General features: G+C 58.0%; 1 protein-coding gene across 1 annotated transcript; it reads left to right on the top strand.

Annotated features, from left to right (window-relative positions):
• The first annotated feature begins 12,292 nt into the window (after positions 1-12,292).
• PITX1 (paired like homeodomain 1) lies at positions 12,293-18,868 on the top strand. Its single transcript, XM_037398159.1, has 4 exons — positions 12,293-12,403; positions 12,522-12,703; positions 15,443-15,648; positions 18,284-18,868. Exons 2-4 carry the CDS (start codon positions 12,541-12,543, stop codon positions 18,821-18,823), a joined length of 909 nt encoding a protein of 302 aa, XP_037254056.1. The 5' UTR covers positions 12,293-12,403; positions 12,522-12,540; the 3' UTR covers positions 18,824-18,868.
• Positions 18,869-19,785: the final 917 nt, after the last annotated feature.

Below are 19,785 nucleotides of genomic sequence, written 5' to 3'. Positions count from 1 at the left end.
TAGCAGTTGGGGGATGCATAAATATCATGTTTGTTTATTACTTAAAGATGACAATTATGATCATTTCAGTGATTTAAAAGAGTGAAGGGATTTCCTTGCCATGACACGTATTTTCCGCACTTCCACCTAACCACCAAGGCAGCAGTGCACCCCTCATTTTGTCCACAAAGAAATCGGGTCTAGCATTATCGATCCAGTGCAGCTACAGCAGCCCTTCACCAGCATGATCACAATGCTGATAAACTCTGCTCTTGCACAGCTTCTTCCATCTGCCTAACACGTTTTACTACCTCAACCTGCCCACGCCCTGGGGGAAGGTTGGGGTAGTTGCTTGCAGGCACATAAACCTCATAGGACTTGCTGGAGTCACACCAGGAGCCTGGGCAGGGCTGGAAAGAGAACTTCTCCGCTCCTCATGCTTAATTTTTCCTGCTCCAGCATGCTTTTTGCTTTTTGCAATGATGTGCATAAACTCCCAGATATGTTCTCTAAGTGACGAAGCTGCTCTGCCTTTTCCTTCACCATAGTGCATCTCCAGCGATGCCAGGCTGTGGGTGAGGTTAGGAGGGACAGGGACAGCTCTGGGTCCCAGCCCGCTGCTCTCACCATGAATCTGAGAGAGGGACTTCTTCCAGTGGGGAATAGGAGCGAAGCAGGGAGGGGACTGAAGTGCTGGAAATACTGCCCTGAATGGATGATCTTGCAGGTCTGACTCACACAAACCTCCCAGCGGAGTGAATGGGAGGGCTGCTGGACTTGACTAGAAAGGGAAAATTTCATATTGACTCCCTTCCCCCCATATGGTTAGGTCTGTCTTGGGAAGGACAATATTTTCCAAACAATTTGTCATTTTTTTTTTTTTCTGAGCTCTTCTTTCTGTTTGGCTCCCAAACAAATGTGCGTGCACAGAAAGACATTTATTCCTTTACTATTTGCCTCTTCTGGGAAGTTTAGAAATGTTACAATCCAGTCATGTTTCAAATATCCCAGTTTCTCCCAAAGAAGCAGTGCGGCCTCTTAGACACTCTTCCAAGGTTGTGCTAACAGGGAAAGCTGCAAATAAAGGAATGGGTGAGCTTGGAGACTCATTTCTTCACTATATTTGGAAATAAAGACTTTTTTTTAATGAATGTTTGTGGCGATTTAAAAAAGCAATTGCAGAGGGTTTTTCTGTTTGTTTAGGAACGATTTGTTCCACCATCATGCAGAATACAAGCTTGGTTGTGGAAACAATGCTTTTGGAAACTGGGTTGGGTTAGAGATGATTTGATGCTGGTTTGGTTGGCAGCAGGAGGGTCACCAGGTGATGAAGTGCCCTTCCCCCCTGACCCCCTGCAACGCTGCATGCTGCTTGGTGCCTCTGGGCACAATCCCTGGTGTGTTGCTGGCACCTGAATCCATCCGGTATCTTCTCCGGGGGAGAAGCTTTATGACGTCTGTCTTCTAAACTGGAAGCTGAAGCACAGATGCTAAGACTAATGAATCCGTCTTTGGATCAAGCACAAAGGAAATAACAAGACCAAGGCACCTACAGAAAGATTTACATTCACAGCTTCCATTTCCACCTTATATTAGGCACCACATCTCGAGGGTCCCTCCTACATCTTGCCTCAAAGCTACATTTATTTTCCTGGTACCTGGAGCTCGCTGTTAGTGCCTGGCCAGAGCTGTCTGGGTCCAACGGACCTGTATGAGTGAAGAGCTCAGCGAGGCTTCCAGCCCATGATACACGTCCCACGGGGATCACCACCCGGGCTAGGAGGGATGGAGCCCATAAGTAATCTGCCCTCACAGCCCAAAAGGCCCCCCGGGTCAGCCCCAGCCCCATCTCTTTGCCATGTGGTCTTTGACCAGTTGTTTGTCCCTCCAGAGCTCTCCTGATCCCCCACTGAAAGGGAGCTCACTCAGAGCTTGGTCCTCCAGAAAGAAACGACGGGGTCAGAGGATATTCCAGCATCCATAGCTGATCTTTATGGGGGAAGGATCCTGGCGACCATGACCTACGACTGAACACGGGCGGGACGTTCTCACATTCACCGTATCCACCTGCTCTCAGTCACGACTCAGATTACTTGAAAACCTTGCAGGAATTCCACATCCTGGAGGAGTTTCCTCAGCCCCCACCTGAAGACCTGAGCGAAGCCTCTCGCAATGCCAAGCGAGCTGTGCCCCGGTGCTGGGGACATCAGGGACATCTGCAAGACTGGTGGGACATGGGGACATCTGCCCCACTCCTCACGCAGGCAGGCAGCCTGGGAAGCTCCCCTCCATCCTCAGCATGTAAACATCTGCTGGAGGAAGACTTTTCTCCTAATAACACATCATTAAACATTGATTTAAAGACAATCATCTTCCCTCTCTTCAATTTCACAGCACCTTTAAAACAGCTGTTAGGCTGCAGCGGGGACATCAGCCGAACAGGAAACGCATTGTTAGCTCCTAGCATTAAAACAGTAGAATGCATTAATTTATGAGCTCCTACTCCCTCTCCAAACGTTTTATTATGTTAATATCACCTTGATGTGCTGGTAGGCCCCGGTGCCAAAGCCTCTTTCACACAGTATGTGCCACCCTAAATTACAGGCTGGGCGCCTCCTGGAACTGCCTTTGGAAAACTGGAGTAAACCGGCAAGCACTAAAGTTAATATTATCTTACAGACTAACAACCAGCTAATGCTCGACATGTGAATCCCATTTACTTCTTCTCTCTATAACAAATGGCAAGTGTGGGACTGGACTGTTCCTGATTTTATGCTATTTATCTTTCTGATCCGTTCCATATTCGTTGTCCTTGGTTTTCAGCTACAGTTATAGCCTCTGTGTGTGTGTTACGTGTGTGTGACCTGACTGAGGAAAGCAGAAGGCATGTCCCCACCGCTGCCTTTGCTCTGTCACTGCAGGACTTGCATGTTTTCCTCTTGGGAGGAAGAAGACCTTCCAAGGGGGAGTAGGTATGAGAAGTGTTTGAAACTCCAGAAGCATCCCTAGAAAATGAAATGGGGCAAAGGGCCTGGGGCTGGGTGTTTGGCCGGCTGGGTGGTATCACCCATGTAAGCATCCCGCCCCGGAGCCCTGCAGCCCCCAGCCCCGGCTGCAGCCTGGGCAGCCCCGGGCGCTGTTTGCTGCCTCCCCCGGGGGGCTCGGCGCTGCGCACCCACCTCGGCGCTGCGGTCCTGAACCGGGAGCGGATTGCGGGAGGGTGGGAGGGAAGGGGGAAAAAAAAAGTGGCCCTTCCTTGTCCCTGCCCCCTCGGACAAGAACACCAGCCGGGAGGAAATGAAGAGGGCAGGGGCCGTGCAACCGGGAGCGCGAAACCGCCCCGGGGGCCGGCCCGGGGCCGCGCAGCCAGGGCCGGCGGCGGCAGGAGGCTCGGCCGGGCGGGGGGGCCGTGCCCGGGGATGCCCGCGGCGGCACGACGGAGCTGCGGGGCAGCCGGCGCCGCCGGGCTCCCGGGGCGGCCGGCCCTGCCCCCGGCCCTCCCCCGTCTGCGGCACCCTGGGACGGGGCTGACGTCAGGAGGAGACGGGGAATTCTCCCAAGAAAACCCTGGAGCGGCGGCCGGGGCGCGCACAGCGCCCGCCGGGCCCGGCACCCCGCCGCCGCCGAGCGCACCGCCCGGTAAGTTGCCCCGGGACGGCGCCACGCGTGTCCCCCCCGCCGCGCCCCGCCCGCCTTACGCGTGTCGCCGCCTGTCCCTCACCGCCGGCCCCGTGCGCCCCGTCCCGCCCCCCACGCGTGCGCCCCGTCGCCGTCCCGCCCCACGCGCGCCCGCCGCGTCTCCCCACGCGTGTCCCGAGGGCCGTCCCGCCCCCCCCGTCCTCCCCCTCGCCTTCCCCTGGCCCACCCGGCAGCGGCCGGGACGCGGGGGTGCGGAGCGTTTCGGGGCTGGGAAACAAAGCCGGGACGGGGGGGAGCGCCCCTCACCGCTGCTCGGCGGCGGCTCCGCGCCCGCGGAGGCCGGGGCGCGGCGCGCAGCCCGCTCCGCTCTCCGCGCAGTCCTTGACATCTTTGTACCGTGTATAAATTCTTTCGGGGCCTCTGCGCTTCGTCAGCTCTGACAAATACGCTGGGCAATGCAATTCCAGAGGGGTTACCTCATTTTATGAATTTTATATATGTGTGTATATATATATATATTTAATTTTTTCCCTAACGCGCCGCACAGTTTTCAGCAGCCAGCGCTTCTGCTCGGGTCGCTCCGCGACGCGGAGCAAAGCGCGGCTCGCAGCCAGGTCCCCGGTGCCCTCGGCGGGGGCTGGCCGGTGGCAGCAGCGCGGTGGGCGGCGGCGATGCGCGGAGCCTCGGGCGGCCCCGGCGGGGCGGGGGCTCCCCGGGACGAGCTGGGGGGGACGGGACAGGTGGTGCCGGTCGGGGGTGCGCGGTGCCTCCGCGGTGCTCGCTCCGGGGGCTGCGCTGCCGCGGAGGAGAGGCGGCCGCTCCCGGGGCTGAGCGGGGCGGGCGAGCAGAGGCTGGGCCGTCGATTAATTCTCGTTTCAGAAAAATAATAGCCCCTCTGTTTTTATTTTTTTTTTCCACCTTTTTTTTTTTCTGATTTAAAAAATAAGCAGCATCTTTTGGGACTCCATACGGTGCGCGTGCCTTGCCGCACCGCTCGGGATAACGCGTCCTGCAGCGGGAGTGAAATTCTCGGAGCGGGTGGAAAAAGGCTTTTTTTTCCCCGCGTCTTAACCTCGCTTAAATGCACGTGAGGGCTCCCCACCGATGGTATCTTTCGGAGATATATTTTTTTTTAGTTTTCACGTAAAAAAAAAAATTAGTCACTAGACGAGTTTTATATTATTTCGCCCCTTTTCCCCAAATTTTGCCAACCGCGCTGCAGACAAACACAAAGTCTGAGGCACAAACTGAACATAAACCAACACTGTTGTGCCTGAATCGAGGACCGAGACGCCGTTTGCTTTTTTATAACAATAAAAAAATATATGTTCTCCACTTGACAAACCAAGGTCCATGTTCTCCGCGTTATTCCCTGCACCAACTCCAGCCGCTGATCTAAAAACTGATTTCCAAATATTTCCCGAGAGCTACTTCGCTGGGAGAACCTCCCCAAAATCCTTCATTTGCCTGAAATAGGGACAAAGTCCCTGGAAATCCCGGCTGGAACGGTGGCAACGTGTCCCTGGGAAAGTTTTTGCCGAGTTAGAGGCGCCTGGGACCGCGGCAGGTATTTCCCACCGAAACCCACCGCCCAACAATAACCTGGCGGGCTCCGCAGCCTGTTCTTTACAGTCGGTTTTATTGTTCACGCAGGTTTTATTATGAAATCGTGTCTTTCCAAAGTATATATCCTTCTTATCGGGGTTTAGGGAAAGGAGCGCCTTTCTCCGAGAAAACCACCGCAGATTGAACCGTGCATTATTTCCCTCCCGTGATGAGCAGCTTGGATAGATGTTGCTTTCAAATAACAAAAGGGGAGGAGAAAACATTCTCTAGTAAAGCCGAATTCCTTCGTTAGACCGCCTCCTAAACGTGCTAATAAAACTAATTCGTTTTATTTGCCCTGAACTTTTATATCTAATCCGGCGTGCTGATTAGCACAGCCCTCTGGAAGGCAGTATGCTCCTATCCCTCCCCGAGATGTGCCCGTTAAGATACGGCTGTTCCCACAATGAAACTGGGAAGAAAAGTGTCCCGTGCCCTTATCTCGGCGGTGTTTGCTCCCGGTGCGGCGGGGACCAGCGGGGGCTGCGGCAGAGCCGCGCCGGGGGCAGCACGGTGCCGTCGGGCGGCGGGGCGGAATCTCCCTTTGGGGGGGAAATAAAAAAAAAAAAAAAAATAGAAGGGGGGGAGGGAAGAAGAAGGAAAAAAGAGAAAAATTTATATTAAAAAAAGGAAAAAATAAATAAAATAATATCGAAGAAGCTGAATGCACAGATAGTTCATTGTTTCTCTGATTTTACATTTAAAAGCAGGAAATATGCGGCTCTGCAGAGATTCGCTGCTGTTCTGAGAACATTAAAGAGCCCAGCGCGTTATTAGACTACTTCAGCCTTTCAGGAAATGTCCTGTTTAAGGGAAATGTGTTTCCCCCATCCAAACGCTGGAGCAATTAAGAGGTTGCTCGCCCGAAACAAGGTGGGGGAAACCCACATGGAAACATAATATCGGTGGTTCCAAAGGCAGTCTCTTTTTTCTGCTGAAGAAGGGTATTCAGCAAATGCCAACAGAGTGCCCGGGCCTTTGATTATCCTGCTTCAGAGGCATCTTTTTTGGTCCATAAGAGACGCATTTCGGGATCTAAAGATGCACAGAGTAACATGAGCAGGCTGCCTAGCAAACTGCGGTGCCCCTTCCTCCGTCAATTAATAGGAAAAGCATGTTCCCTCTGCTCAGAGAGGGAATTGTGGGACTATATTGTAATTTTCCCGTCTCTTCCTCCCACCTAGGGAAACAGCCCCCCGTATTCCTGAGCTGTCCACCCACCGGCGGTGCCGTTGCGGGGCGCTGACACCCTCCCGCGCCCATCAGGCTGCGAGCGGCCGAGATAAGCCCAAGCCGCTGCTACCAGCAAATGAGTATTTTCTTAGAGCAGAGTTCAGTGCCTGTGGTCTGAAGGATGCCGAGAGGGCTAGGAAGCAGCTCTGGGCCAAGGTGGGACTGTGGCATTCGGGAGAAAAAGAGTTGTCCCAGGTCGGCGGCGGACACCCAGGAGGTGGTTTTATTTTCGGGCAGAGGGTCGGGGGAGAAGGGCCGAGAGGAAGCCCCCTCCCCATCTGCTTCCAGCTGCAGAAACCCGAATAGGAAAACCGTTTCTCCAGCCGTCAGTCGCTGCATTTCAAGAAAGCCTTGGGGTATCATTTGTATCTGTCAGAAAACATTAAGCCTTCAACTTTTTCATCCCGAGTTTTTGCAAGCGCTGCCGCTGGCTGCCGGCGCCTGGGGCGGGATGGGGGGGGTCGGGGGGGGGGGGGGGTGGCCGATCCGCAGCCCCGGGTGCCCCAGGTGCCCCGGGGGCTGTCACGGACCAAACAACCCGAGAAAATTCCCTTTCTCCTTTTGGGTTTCGCTGGCGGGGAGAGCCGAAGCGGCGGGGCAGGGACCGCCGGGCCGAAGGCAGCGGGATGGGGCGGGGGGCGGCCGCTGGAAACCCTCCTGCCGAGCATCCGCGGCGCAGCGCTGCGCGGAGGGGCCCTGCGCGCCCGCGGAAGGCAGAGGCTTGGCCGGCACGCGGAGGGACGAAGGCTGCGGATCCAAAAGGAGCTGATTTCGTTGTGCTCTACTTCTTAGGAAAATTGCTCTCCTGGCTGCGCAGAGGACAGGCCGGCTTGAAGCCAGCGTAATTTTCCACCTTCCTCTCCTGAGCGATTTAACATGCTCTTGGGCTGGGTTTCTTCCCCCTCTCCGCTTCCCGCTGCCCGCTCCGCCCGGCCCGAGGGGGGGGACCCGGCTCCCGCTCCGACAGACGGTCTGGGGGTGCCGGGGTTCGTTTCATGGTCTTGGGGTTTGCAGCGTTTTCCCTTAGAGACGGCACGGCCGCGGCGGAGAGTGCTGGGCTCTGCCTTGCGCGGGGGTGTACACTCGGGTCTCCACCTTGCACGTAAGGTGGCATTTGGGGCGATGCTGTTTTGGGGCAAGGACACCCCGGGGACACTGCCCTGATGGACACCACCCACCACCCGGTACACGGCAACAACAGACACAGGGCGGTCCGTGCTCCCGGGGCGACGTGCTGTGCTGCGTGCATCCCCGGCCTCCGCTTCTTCCCAACCCGCGTGGGCACCCCGTGGGTCAGAGCCACGCACCAGCAAAGGCCGGGAGCGGAGACTGGAGGCCGAAAATCACTCATCCACCCTTGCAGGGGGGCATTTTCTATAGATCGAAGCTTTAAAAATGCCCCTGAACACTGCCAACCCTGCGCAGAGGGGAGCTGCACCCTTCCAGCCGCTCTCCCCACCCCAGCGATGCCCCTTCACCGCCCGCTGGGCACTTTTAGGATGGTTTTTGTTATTAAAAGTTGTTTTCCTGCAGCAGGTCCCAGCTGCTGGTCTCCACAAAGAGGGTGCTGCGTGGAGGTTGGCTGGCTTGGCTTGGGCTTGGTTTGGCTGGGATTGCTTTGTTTGGGTTTGGCTTGGCTTGGTTCGGTTGCGTTGGTTGCGGTTTCATTTGGCTTGGCTTGGTTTGGCTTGGCTTGGTTTGGTTTGGTTTGGTTTGGTTTGGTTTGGTTTGGTTTGGTTTGGTTTGGTTTGGTTTGGTTTGTCTTGGTTGAGCTGGGTTGGGTGGGCTTGCGTTTGTTTGGCCTGGGTTTGGTTGGGTTGGGTTTGGTTGGGTTGGGTTTGGTTGCCTCACCACAGCTCTGTTTTTCAGAGGGCTTCCCTCTCCTCAGGGGCAGACATGCTCTTGGGAGGAGATGCCTTCATTTTTGTAACAATTCCCAATAATTTATAGACTGAATCCGAGTCTATACAACACTAATAAATCTGAAGAGGAAAAGCTGGCAGAGACTGAACCTCACCACCTGATATATGGCCCAGGTGGTTTTGCGTTGGCTGCAACCACTGCAGGCAGTCAGAGATGGGAGCCTCTCTCAGAAAGCAGAGACCCCTTCCCCGGCATCCGGGGGGGTGACACGGCTGCGGCCCCCTCCCCATCCCGCGGGGTCCGCCCGCCCCGTCGGGGGCAGTGGGTGTCCTGCTCTGGTTCAGACGCATCACATTCTGTGCTTCATGGGGTTGTCACCGGCGTGGCCAGCGCTGATTTATTTATAAGCGCCATCCCTCGTTCCCGGGTTATTTATAGCGGGAGGAAGCAGAGCGGTTTATTTGCGGGCTTCCAGAGTTTTACAGACCCCTGCTGCAGCCCCAGCCCGGGGGGGGAGCCTCGGGATGCAGAGGCTGCGCGGGTGCGGAGCGGCGGCGCTGTGCGGAGGTTTCCCATGCAAAGCCCTCCCGTGACCCCCGCACATCGGCTGTGTCCCGCTCGGCCCCCGGCCCGACCCCCCCTCCGCCTCTCCGCGGCCCTTCCCACACCCACGCGGGTCGCGGCTCCCCAGGGGCTTGCCGGGTCCCCCGCGCCCCGGCTGCCTTCGCCTGCGGCGGCCTCTCCCCCCATCCCGCAGCCCCCTGCGGCCCTCGCAGAGCCCGGGGAGGTGGTGGGGGACGGGCAGAGCCCCGGCCCGGGGCCATTGTCCTGCCCGGCCCGTGGGGCCGCCGGGCCGCCTTCACGTCGTGGGAAGGGCAGCCGGCTCCGAGCCGGCTCGCCTTGGGTCGTGGCCTGGCTGAAAGGCAAGCCGTGACGTCAGGGAAACGGAGCATGACGTCATGCAGGACGGACCCGTGACGTAGCGCCTGGCGGAGGGGGTTGCCGGCGGAGAGGTGGCCCCGGCATCCCGAAACGGAGCGGGCCTGGTGGGAAGGAGGGAGGAGAAAGCGCAAATCCGGGGTCCACCGCCCTGCGGGTGTGCTCTGCTGTCGCGACACGTGCTGTCGCGACCAGCAACGGGACGAACAGGGTGGATTTGGTTCTGTGCGATAGGACTGCACCCGCTGCCCAAAGCGTGAAGCGAGAGGATGCCCTTAAATCCACATAAGACACAGACGCGACGTACAGAAGACATATGTACCTGTCCTCCCGGCCGGGGCTGCCCTCCCGAGCGCGGGTGTGCGGCCAGTGCCTGGCCCGGCCACGGACACGCGTGGGGAGGTCAGGAGGGGGCCGGGCGCTGCTCCCCTCCCCGAGGGCCCGGGGGCGGCAGAGCCGGCCTGTTACTCTCGATTTAACGCCGGGATCACGGAGTGCCTGCCCCGGGGACCCCCCAGAAGGAGCCGAGGGGGGGCCGTTGCCCTGGGAGGCAACCGGACCCGGCGTTATCGCAGCAGAATCACGCTGGTTCCCGGAGCTGAGCCTTTCCTCGCGCCCGGTTGGGAGGAATTGAGCCTAGAACGAATTCTTAAAAAATAGATTTTATAGAGCAGAACAAAACATGTAAATTGGGCGCATTAAAAAAAGCCAAACCAACAACAACAACCAAGAAAAAGAAAAAAGAATCCCGCCTCCGGGTTTGAGGCTGCTGTGAGCAGTAGGTTTTAAATAGCCGGAGCTGTGCAGCCGGACTGCTGGCAGCCCCCTCCAGCACGGCCCACGGGCTCCATCCTGCTCCCGCTGCGAGCGGGGGTCCCCCGGAGACCTGCCCCGCGGCTGCCGCGCTCCCGGCCCACGGAAATACAGGGGGGGAAAAAGGGGGGAGGGGACACACGGATGAACGGACTGTGAAGGGTCTCAGGCACGGTGCACGTTTGCAATCCGGTCACCTTCCTCCTCCTCGGGAGGAAGGCCACCTCCACCTCTCCGCCGGGGGGAGGTCTCCATCCTTCCCGTGTCGTGGTCTTCTGCATCAGCTGAGCCCCTCGAAGCCCAGAGGCCCTGGCCCTGGTAAATATTTGCATTTTAAACCACGTCCATGTTTAGCAGCCCCGAGACTGCCTGGTTCACCTCGGGTGCTCGAAATTCCCCGTCATTTGTAGACTCTTGAGCGAAGTTCAGCCGGGAGCTGCGGGCAGACAGATGGACATCAGCATGCCACTCCAAAACGGGGAAATAAGAAAAAAAAAGAAAAGAAAAGAAAGAAAAAGAGAGAGCTAGGGAGACCTGACCCTGACAGCACCCACCTGTGCATTCCCTAAACTGAAAAAGGCGCTGGGCATCAGAGCTGCAGGGGTTGGGGCTGGGAGCTCTGGCTCTCTCCCCTCCTGATGTCCCCTTCTGGGCCCATGGGAGGTGGGGAGGGGGAGTCCCTGGCCCTGCGGGACGCTCCGAGGGGCGCGGGGCGGGCCCGGCTGCATCACCCCGGCGGTGTAGGAAAAAGCCTGTGCGGCTGGAACATTGCTTCCCTCTGCTTTTCCATAAACCAGTTCAAAAGTTCTCTCCCACATCTTTACTTGATTTGAAAGCAAAATAGAGTGTCAGGATGGATCAGTTAAAGTGAGCCGAGAAAATAAAGAGAAAAGAAGGTCCTTTCCGCAGGCAGAGTTACAGCCAGGGTCCTTCTCCTCTCGCCCCCTTCCCCGGTGCAGCAAGCACCCCGCTCCTGCCCCACCGGTACCCCCGGTTCCCACCTGCCCCCCGAAGCTGAAGGCTTCTCTTGTTTTTTTCCACACCCCACACCCCCCAAACACCGAGATGTTATCCGGGAAGGCTCAAGGCCGTGTCCCGGCCTGCACGGGCATCACCGGGGACCGGCCCCGCTCCACCCGCCTTCGGCACTGCACCGGGACGGGGCGCACGGGTGCCCGCTGCAGGAAAGGGGGGGGGGGGGGGGGGAGTGATGTCTCCTGCCCCCTCCTCGCCGGCTGCTCCGGCCCCTGGGCTGGCAGGGAGCCGCAGACACCCTTTCGGAGGGTCACCGCGAGTTCGGCTGCGGCAGGAAAATTATTTGTTATTAATCGTGTGCTGAAAGATGATGTGATGGGGGCGTTCGCACTGCCGCCGTTCCCCTGGCTGCGGTACCCCGGCCGCCGAGCAGGGTCTGAGCCGCCTTTCTACAAACCGCGCAGCCAGGAACGAAAAAAAATATTAAAAAAGGATAAACCAGTTCAGACACAACCCGCAGGGCCGTCGTCCCCAAAAGAAATCCCCTCCGGCTGGGGGGAGCGTGGTCCCCGCGGGACCGAAACTCTCTTCACGTCGGGGCGGGCCGCGTAGCCCCGCGCAGGGATGCTGAGGGGTGCGCAGGTTGCGCATCCACTGCAGGGCGTGGGGGCGGAGGCTGCATGGACCGAGAGGCCCAGCCGGGCTGGGTACGGGGATACCAGCGGAGATGCCGTGCTGCGCGGGGGCGCAACCTGCGCGCTGCCGGCTAGCAGGACGCTGTGGCGGAGGGCGGACTGGCGGGGTGCTGGGGGGCAGGCAGGGGGTTCCGAGCCGCCCCCTGCGCGTCTGGGAGTGATTTTCCACCTTTCCATTCGTTGTTGAAATATTTTTAATACCTCACCGCGTTGGGGGGAGGCTGCGGGGGAGGGAAAGGAGGCGGGGGGGGCACCCTCGGAGGACGCGCAGCCGGGCGGCGGGGGCCGGGCAGGGGTCCGCCGGGGGGTCGCGGGCCTGGCCGCGGCCGCGCAAGGCGCGCACATCGGCGGGGAGCGCGGAGGCAGGTCCGCCCGCGCGGCCGGGCTGGGCGAGCGCTAGATGGAGTGATGCATTAGCGAGACGGGGAGGTTTTAACCTTCAGGGGGAGGAGCCCCGTTTAACTACAGGCATTTGTTCTAGGGCAGGTCACTTTAATCTCTTTAGCTTTAAACTGTCCAACTCGCAACTCGCGTTTCTCTATAAGGGATCTTTACCACTTCCCTGCCTATGCGGCCGGACTGCCGTGCCTCTCCCCGAGCAGAGACAAGCGGCTTCGAGGCACTGCCCAGATCTCTTCTTCCGACACCCGTAAAATAATACTGTTAGTAATAAGTGGATTTGCTTTTGGTTTTGTTGTTTTTTTTTTCCTTAAAAAAAAAAAAAAAAAAGCAGCTCCTTGTTCCTTTCTGTGTGGAATAAACACCTGCAAACTCCCCCAGGCAGCCCGGCGCCCCTGCCATGGATTCCTTTAAAGGTGGAATGAATTTGGAGAGACTGCCCGAGAGCTTGAGACCCCAACCCTCCCATGACATGGCTTCCAGCTTCCATTTGCAAAGATCCTCGGAACCCAGAGACCCGATCGACAACTCAGCCAGTGAATCCTCCGACACGGAGGTGCCAGGTAACCCTCCCCCCCCAGCCCCGCGGCCCCGGCCCGCTCCCCCCAGCGCGCCTCCCCCTCCCCACCGCGCCTTCCCTTCGCGAAGCGTTCCGTGGTGCTTGGCCCGCACCCCCCCACAAACAGAGGCCATGGGGGGGGCAAGAGCTGCCGGTGATCCCGGCGGCTCCATCCCTAGCGAGCCTCGGGAACAAAATCAGGGGGCAGGGGCCCACCCGGAGCTGCTGCCCCCCCCCGGTGCCCGGCGCTGACAGCCCGCCGGGAGGGCACGCATGGCTCCCCAATGGCTCCCCAGCCCCAACCCTGGAGCTGCGCTTTTTTTTTTTTTTTCTATTTTTTTTTAAATGAAATACACAGTTATTAATTGATGGGGTCGAAGGGAAGGGGGACTCTTCGGGGAGTGCGGTTTTGCCGGATGCTTCTGAAATAATGTCAGCTTTTGCCCGGGTTTATTTTCCAGCTCGGGTGGTACGGAGATGGAAAAAGATCTCCCTGTCAAAGGAGCGGGGGGGGGAAGGAAAAAAAAATTAAAAAATAAAGAAAAGCCCCGCGGAGCAGGAGAGGCGGCGTGGGGCCGAGCGCGGGGGGATGTGCGCGGCCGTGGAGGGGGTTCGTGCGGGGGCTACGCGCTTTCCCCGCTGGAAAAAGGGGTCCCCGCACCCTGAGCACCGTGTGCAGGGCTTCAGGGAAAGCTGTGGTTTCCCAGTTTGTATTTAATTAAAATAGCAAAATGTCTAGAATGACAAGGGAAGCTGGGAGAAGGGAACAAAAGCTGCAGGAAGGAGTGTGATGCCCGTTCTCCACTGAGACCCTTGCAGGGGGAGTTTCTCTCTTATTTAATTTCAAATTTTTAAATAGATGTTGTTGCTTTTCGAAGTTTTAGCAGGTCCTATAACCTAGAGAGTGGCTGTGGCAAGAGTCAGTCCCAAAGTGGCACCCTGTGGTAAACAGGGTTTGGGTTGTACCTCCCAGCCTAATTCGCAAACAAAGTTAGGGACCGGCGTCTGGAAGGGACTCCGAGATTAGAGGGGGATTATTTGAGATTAGAGAGGCAGATTTGCTCCGTTTTGCCCTACCCCTGTGTGTGACCCCTCGGTGCTGGAGGAAGGCTGAGGATCTGCCTGCTTTTCTCCTCCGAGAAGCTGCAAAAATACCTTTCACTTTTTTTTTTTTTTAAATGGAAAAAAAATGCAAAAACCGATTAAAGCAATTGTGCCTTATGATTTGAAATGGTGTCACATCCCTGCGCGGAGGCCGGATTTTTAACAAAATCCTGGCGGGGTGAAACCCGGAGCGGAGCGAGGGGCCGCCGGGACGCTTCGGCTGCTTCGCTATCGCTCCCCGGCTCCCCCCCGGCCCGGTCCACCCGGGCTCTGCCCCACCGAAAGCGAGGGGATTTGCCCTTGCAAGGGGTTATTTTGGTTTCTGTTTCCCCGCCGGCGCCGGGCCGCACTCGGCCGGGTCGAGCGGGGGGGGCCGGTGGCGATGGGGTCTGCGCTGCAGAGGCCTTGTTTGCTCTGCAAAGCGCTTCCAGAGGAGAGAGCCCGGCCGGGCTGCGATCGGCCCCTTCTGGGGTTCACACTGAGCCGCTGGAGTTGCCCGCCCCCCCGCTTTTTCCTAGGAGGGTGCCCCGTCTTGGAGCGATTCGGGGGTGACTTTGCAAGGACGAGTCCTGCCGGGCTCCGGGTGCAGCCCGCGATTATTTTTAGCCTCCCACTTACCTCGCAGAGGTCGGGGCTGCGGCCGTGCCCCCGGGCCTGCCGCCGCCGGGATAGAACCCTGAGAAGTGAAAAGGGGGGACCCTCTCCAAGGGAGAACGCCCCGCGGAGCTCCCTTTCGGCAGCGGCTGGACAGAGGCCGGGGGGACGGTCGCGGCCCCCGGCCCTGCCGCCTTCCGCACCCGCCGCACCTTCCCGCTCCCGCCGGGCCCAGGCCGGCAGCACGGCTCGTTCAGGCCTGGAGTCCCTTTCCGAGCGCTTCACCCGGGCCAAATCCTGCCCAAACCCGGGCCGGGGCGGCCGGCACGAAAAAGGAGCCGGGTTCGTCCCGCCGGGGCTGTATTCCTGCTCCCAGTCCGCGCAAACCCAGGCTGCGAAAACGCTCCCAGGTTTTTTCCTTTGCTTCTTTCGATATGATTTTTGCAGAGGGCTTCGCTCAGCCTCGGGTTAAAATAAACACTAAAATACTAAAAACGCCCAAAGAAAAAATAAGTCTTAAAAAAAAAAATAATAAGTAGGGGAGCGGCGAGGAAAAGAGAGGGTGCCTTTTGCAATTAATTACGGCCGGGTTTTAGACCACTGCCCTTCCAAGGTTTCCTGCCGCGGCCCAGCACAACAAAGACGATGGAGCAAAGATCGCGCCTGAGCTCGTAGGGAGCGCAAAGGTGCGGTGGGAAGGGAGCGCGGGCGGTGCTGCGGGGAACCCACTCCCACCACTGCTCTTGCCCCTCGGGCCCGCTTCCAGCCGGGCTGCCCTGGGGGTCCCACTGCTTCCCCGGGGGTCCTGGGCCCGGGCAGGGCTCCGTGCTCCTTCCCCAGCCCCCCGGGAAAGGCCAGGCTTGTTGCGGGTGCAGGACCCGGCAGGACCTGCGTGGGTGCCCCCACGCGTCCCTGCGGCGGGGTGGGCAGGGCTGGTGCAGGGGCGGCGTGCCTGCCTTTGTGTGCCTGTAGGTGTGTTTGGGGGGGAAAATACAGCCAAACAAACAAACATAAAACCAAACCAAACAACCCCCCAACCCTCCAGAAAAGGAGCGCAGCGGCGAGCAGAAAAACGAGGACGGGGCCGCCGACGACCCGGCAAAGAAGAAGAAGCAGCGGCGGCAGCGGACCCACTTCACCAGCCAGCAGCTGCAGGAGCTGGAGGCCACGTTCCAGCGGAACCGCTACCCCGACATGAGCATGCGGGAGGAGATCGCCGTCTGGACCAACCTCACCGAGCCCCGAGTCCGGGTAAGGGGGCGCGCAGCCCTGCCGGGGGCGCAGGGCTCTGCTCCGGAGCGGGAAGGGCTCGGGGAAAGTGCCCCTTTAGGGAGCCGCTGCGGTGGTTTGCGAGCAGCGCCCGGCTGCTGCGGGCTTGATTTTAATCACTAAATTTGGGATGCAGGCCGGAGAGGAGAAATGCAGCTCCCGGCCGTGGGGAGATGCGGCCCGCAGCGGGTGCGAGCGCCGGCCCCGCGCGTGGGGACGGGCCCCAAAAGTGCGGGGCGAGCAGCGGAGAGTTTGGGGCTTGGGGAAGGCCCGGGGATGGGGGAAAGAACCCCCCCGGGGTCGTACTAAACCCAGTGCGGGGCTAGAGCAATCCCCGGATCCGAGCAACAGCGGCCCTTCCCCTTGCTCTGCTTATTCCCGATAATCCCAGCAACCGTGATCATCTCCCGACAAACCACTGCTTGATGCACTTGCGGCGGCGCGGTTGCGGATCAGGCCCCCCCTCCTCCCCCTCCCCCCCCGCCGTGCGGACTCTCGGAGCCAGTCCCTCCCGGCCGCGCATCTCCCGCGGCCGCGGGCGGGCGGAGCGCTCCGGCTGTTTGCGGAGGCCGCCGACGGGCAGTGGAGGACGAGGGCTGGGAAGCGGTTGCCTCCCAAGTCAGTAAGCGCCGCAGACACATACTTGTGCGGCGAGGGCGCATGGTCTTCACACGCCTCGGAGCCGATACCACCACATATATATACATTTACATATATAGTCTCGGCAGCTCCTTGGAGAGATTTTTAAGTGAAAGATGCTGGCGATGAACGGCCGGACCGAAGCGGCTCGGGCCGTATGGACCCGCTGTGCGGGGGCTGTCAGGGTTTCTCCACCCCCCCTTTGCGTTTCCCCCCGGGACATCTCCCCGCGTGGGTCCGGCGTGGCCCTCAGCCGAGCCCGCCGTCCCCCGGGACCCCGGGCTGAGCACGCTGCCGGGGAGGAGAGAGACCCGGGAGAAAACGGGAACGGCGGAAGGCGGCCCCGCCGTCCCAAAAAGCCACTTTTCTTTTTTTTTTTTTCTTTTTTTTTTCTTGGCAATTAAACCGCGAGTGACCAAAGCGGATTACAGAGGTTCTGCTTTAAACCTTTCAAGAGTAAACACCCATCTGCAACGGGGTAAATGCATCTGAAAGCATTGTCTTAATTGAGTTTAAAACAAAACAAAGCCGGAGCATTGATATTGGTGAAATATTTCAGGAAGCAAATAAAACTAATATATGAGTTGCGATTAACATCATTTCGTTCTCCCTCTGTGTGGAGATGTTTTGGTTTGATGTTCTGAGATTGCAGATTGCAAATCTAACCTTAATTTGCTATGAGGGCCTTCCTTTAAAATGTCTAGGAGCCATAATTAAAACTATTACCCTCATTTTCAGGAAATTCCTGTCTGGAAGCACCTTCTGAGGAGTATATTACAGGTTTTGAACATGTTTGCTTTCGTTTCCTATTTATACGAGATTCTTTTTATTATTGCTATTTTTTTAAATAGACCCTGCCATCCATTCACCCCCCGAAGTTTCCATCCTTGAGACCGGGGTTCAATGTAGTTGCGCCATTTCTGCGCCGGTAGGGGAGACCTGAAGAGCTGCCCCCACCCCCACCCCCACCCCCCGCCCCGGCTTCGGCGTGCGTGCGGAGGGGAGCGCAGCCTCCGCGTACCGGGAGCACGGAACCGCGCAGTCCGGCCAGCGCCCCGGGGCCGCACGGAGCCCGGGGGCTACGGCTCGGTCGGGAAAAGCGGCGGCGGGGGGGGGGATGCAGCAGGAGAGGTAGCCAGCATGATGCTGTTTTTTAACCTGGAAAAAGAATTTGGGGGTTGCCCGGCTTCCATCACGGGGGGTTCAAACGCTTTCCGAGGGCTAAAAATAATAATAATAATAAGAGAGACCCTGGGTCAGGTTTTTCCATCAAACACCAGGAGCGGCCCCCGCTTCTCTGTTCCCCAGTCAGGGCTGTAAATTCTCATCAGATATAAAGGCAGAGGCTGCATCTATCCGAGGGCGATGCGAGGATTGATTTTTTTTTTTTTAACCTAAACATACTAATCCAATCCCCTTTTTTATGATCTGTAACAGGGGACTTTTATTACACAGCATTAGCGTTCGGAAACGCGGCGGAGCCGGGGCGACCCGGCCCTAATCAGAGCGGGCCGTGCCTTCGCCCCATGCCTTGCTCCGGGGAGAGGGCGCCGGGGGGACCGGGGGGCTAAGGGCCGTGGCGCGGACCTCCGCGTAAGCACCTTTCGCGGAGAGGTGGCTGCGCGCATCCCGGTTCGCACATCCCGCTGAACAGCGGCAGGATGCGCGCAGAGCCGCAGTGCGCGCAGGCACCCCGCGGAGCGAGACGGGCGGGTTGGGGGCTGCGGGGAGAGGCGGTGCGCGGCCGCGGAACCGTGCCCGCAGCTCGCAGAGGTGTTGGGGGGGCGGGGGGGGCGGCCTCCACCTCCTCTCGCAGCCCCGGTGCTGCTGGCCGGGGCGGGGGGCGCGGGGTTGCCGGCGCTTGGCTGCGCGCTGCCTGCGCTCCTCCTGCGCGCCGGCGGCGGGGCGAGGGGCGGCGGTGGTCCCTCACTGACCGTGCTGTGTCGGTCCCGTCCCCCGTCCCCGTCCCCTCCCGCAGGTCTGGTTCAAGAACCGCCGAGCCAAGTGGAGAAAGCGGGAGCGGAACCAGCAGATGGACCTGTGCAAGAACGGCTACGTGCCGCAGTTCAGCGGGCTGATGCAGCCCTACGACGACATGTACGCCGGGTACCCCTACAACAACTGGGCCACCAAAAGCCTCACCCCGGCGCCGCTTTCCACCAAGAGCTTCACCTTCTTCAACTCCATGAGCCCCCTCTCCTCGCAGTCCATGTTCTCAGCGCCCAGCAGCATCTCCTCCATGAACATGCCCTCCAGTATGGGCCACTCGGCCGTGCCGGGCATGGCCAACTCCGGCCTCAACAACATCAACAACATCAGCGGCTCCTCGCTCAACTCGGCCATGTCCTCGCCCGCCTGTCCCTACGGGCCACCGGGCTCGCCCTACAGCGTCTACCGGGACACTTGCAACTCCAGCTTAGCCAGCCTCAGACTGAAATCAAAGCAGCACTCCGGCTTCGGCTACAGCAGTTTGCAAAGCCCCGGCTCTAGTCTAAACGCCTGTCAGTACAACAGTTGACGGACTTGACACAAACCACCTCCGACAAAACATCGCCGACAAAGCAAAGCAGAAGCAAAGCGACGTTTAACGGAAAAGAAAAAAAAATAAATTTAAACCCGATGATGATTAAAAGCAAAACCCGAGCAAGTGAGAGAGGAAAAAAAAAAAGAGAACAACAAACCCAAACCAAAACAAAACACCACCAAAAAAGAAATTCCAAACCCAAAAAACCCAAAACAAAACCAAAAGCTCCGCGTACTTCGACTGTCTAGAAAAGAAGCTATTAATGCAAACCAACGACGCAACCGACAAATCAGCGCTTAAAAACAACAACAAAAAAAAAATAAAATAAACCATCGAAAAACCGTAAACGGACCAGAAAACTTTTGCAAGAGACATCGAAATCTGGTACATGGATGAGTTGCAATTTTTCTCTGGATTATGCGGGTTGTATGTGTTTACTTGAACTTGCACAGGAGTTGGTGAGGCAGCCGCTTCCCCGCGGGGAGGGCGGCGAGGGAGGGAGACGCCTCGGTGGTAAGAGCTGGTGGGACGGTTCTTGGCCGCTTGTCGCACGGGAAGAGTTTGGTTAATGTTTACCACTGAGAAACAGAATCACACTCGAAAAAGAAAAAAAAAAAAGAAGAGGGGGGAAGAAAAAAAAATATAATTCGCAGAGTAGATTCTGCGGGAAAAAATGGTTAAAATATTAGGTATGAAACTATTAAAAATAATAATGACGAGGGTCAACCACTTATATAAGGTTATATTTATATCTACCGTTGCATTGTGCCGGGTCATTGTCCTTGGCCGTTGAATAAACTGTTTTTAAAATGCATGATTCTTGATGTTTTTTCTTTAGTTGGAAGCTATAATCCAGTCATTCCTGATACTAAGCAGCTCAAGGTTCCTACCTCTTCATCCTTTCCAAAAGACTGCAGTATCTCCGGTTGGGAGAGAGCACAGAAACCCTCCAGCGA

This window comes from Falco rusticolus, chromosome 8, assembly GCF_015220075.1.
Source record: "Falco rusticolus isolate bFalRus1 chromosome 8, bFalRus1.pri, whole genome shotgun sequence".
NCBI classification, from domain to species: Eukaryota; Metazoa; Chordata; class Aves; order Falconiformes; family Falconidae; genus Falco; species Falco rusticolus.
This window is presented reverse-complemented; position numbering and strand designations above follow the sequence as displayed.

Bases quoted from the DNA above. Each gene is read 5' to 3' on its own strand.
- PITX1 (XM_037398159.1), top strand. From the start codon at position 12,541: ATGGATTCCTTTAAAGGTGGAATGAATTTGGAGAGACTGCCCGAGAGC. The intron at 12,704-15,442 runs GTAACCCTCCCC...CCAACCCTCCAG, and splicing joins CTCCGACACGGAGGTGCCAG to AAAAGGAGCGCAGCGGCGAG. The intron at 15,649-18,283 runs GTAAGGGGGCGC...CCCCTCCCGCAG, and splicing joins TCACCGAGCCCCGAGTCCGG to GTCTGGTTCAAGAACCGCCG.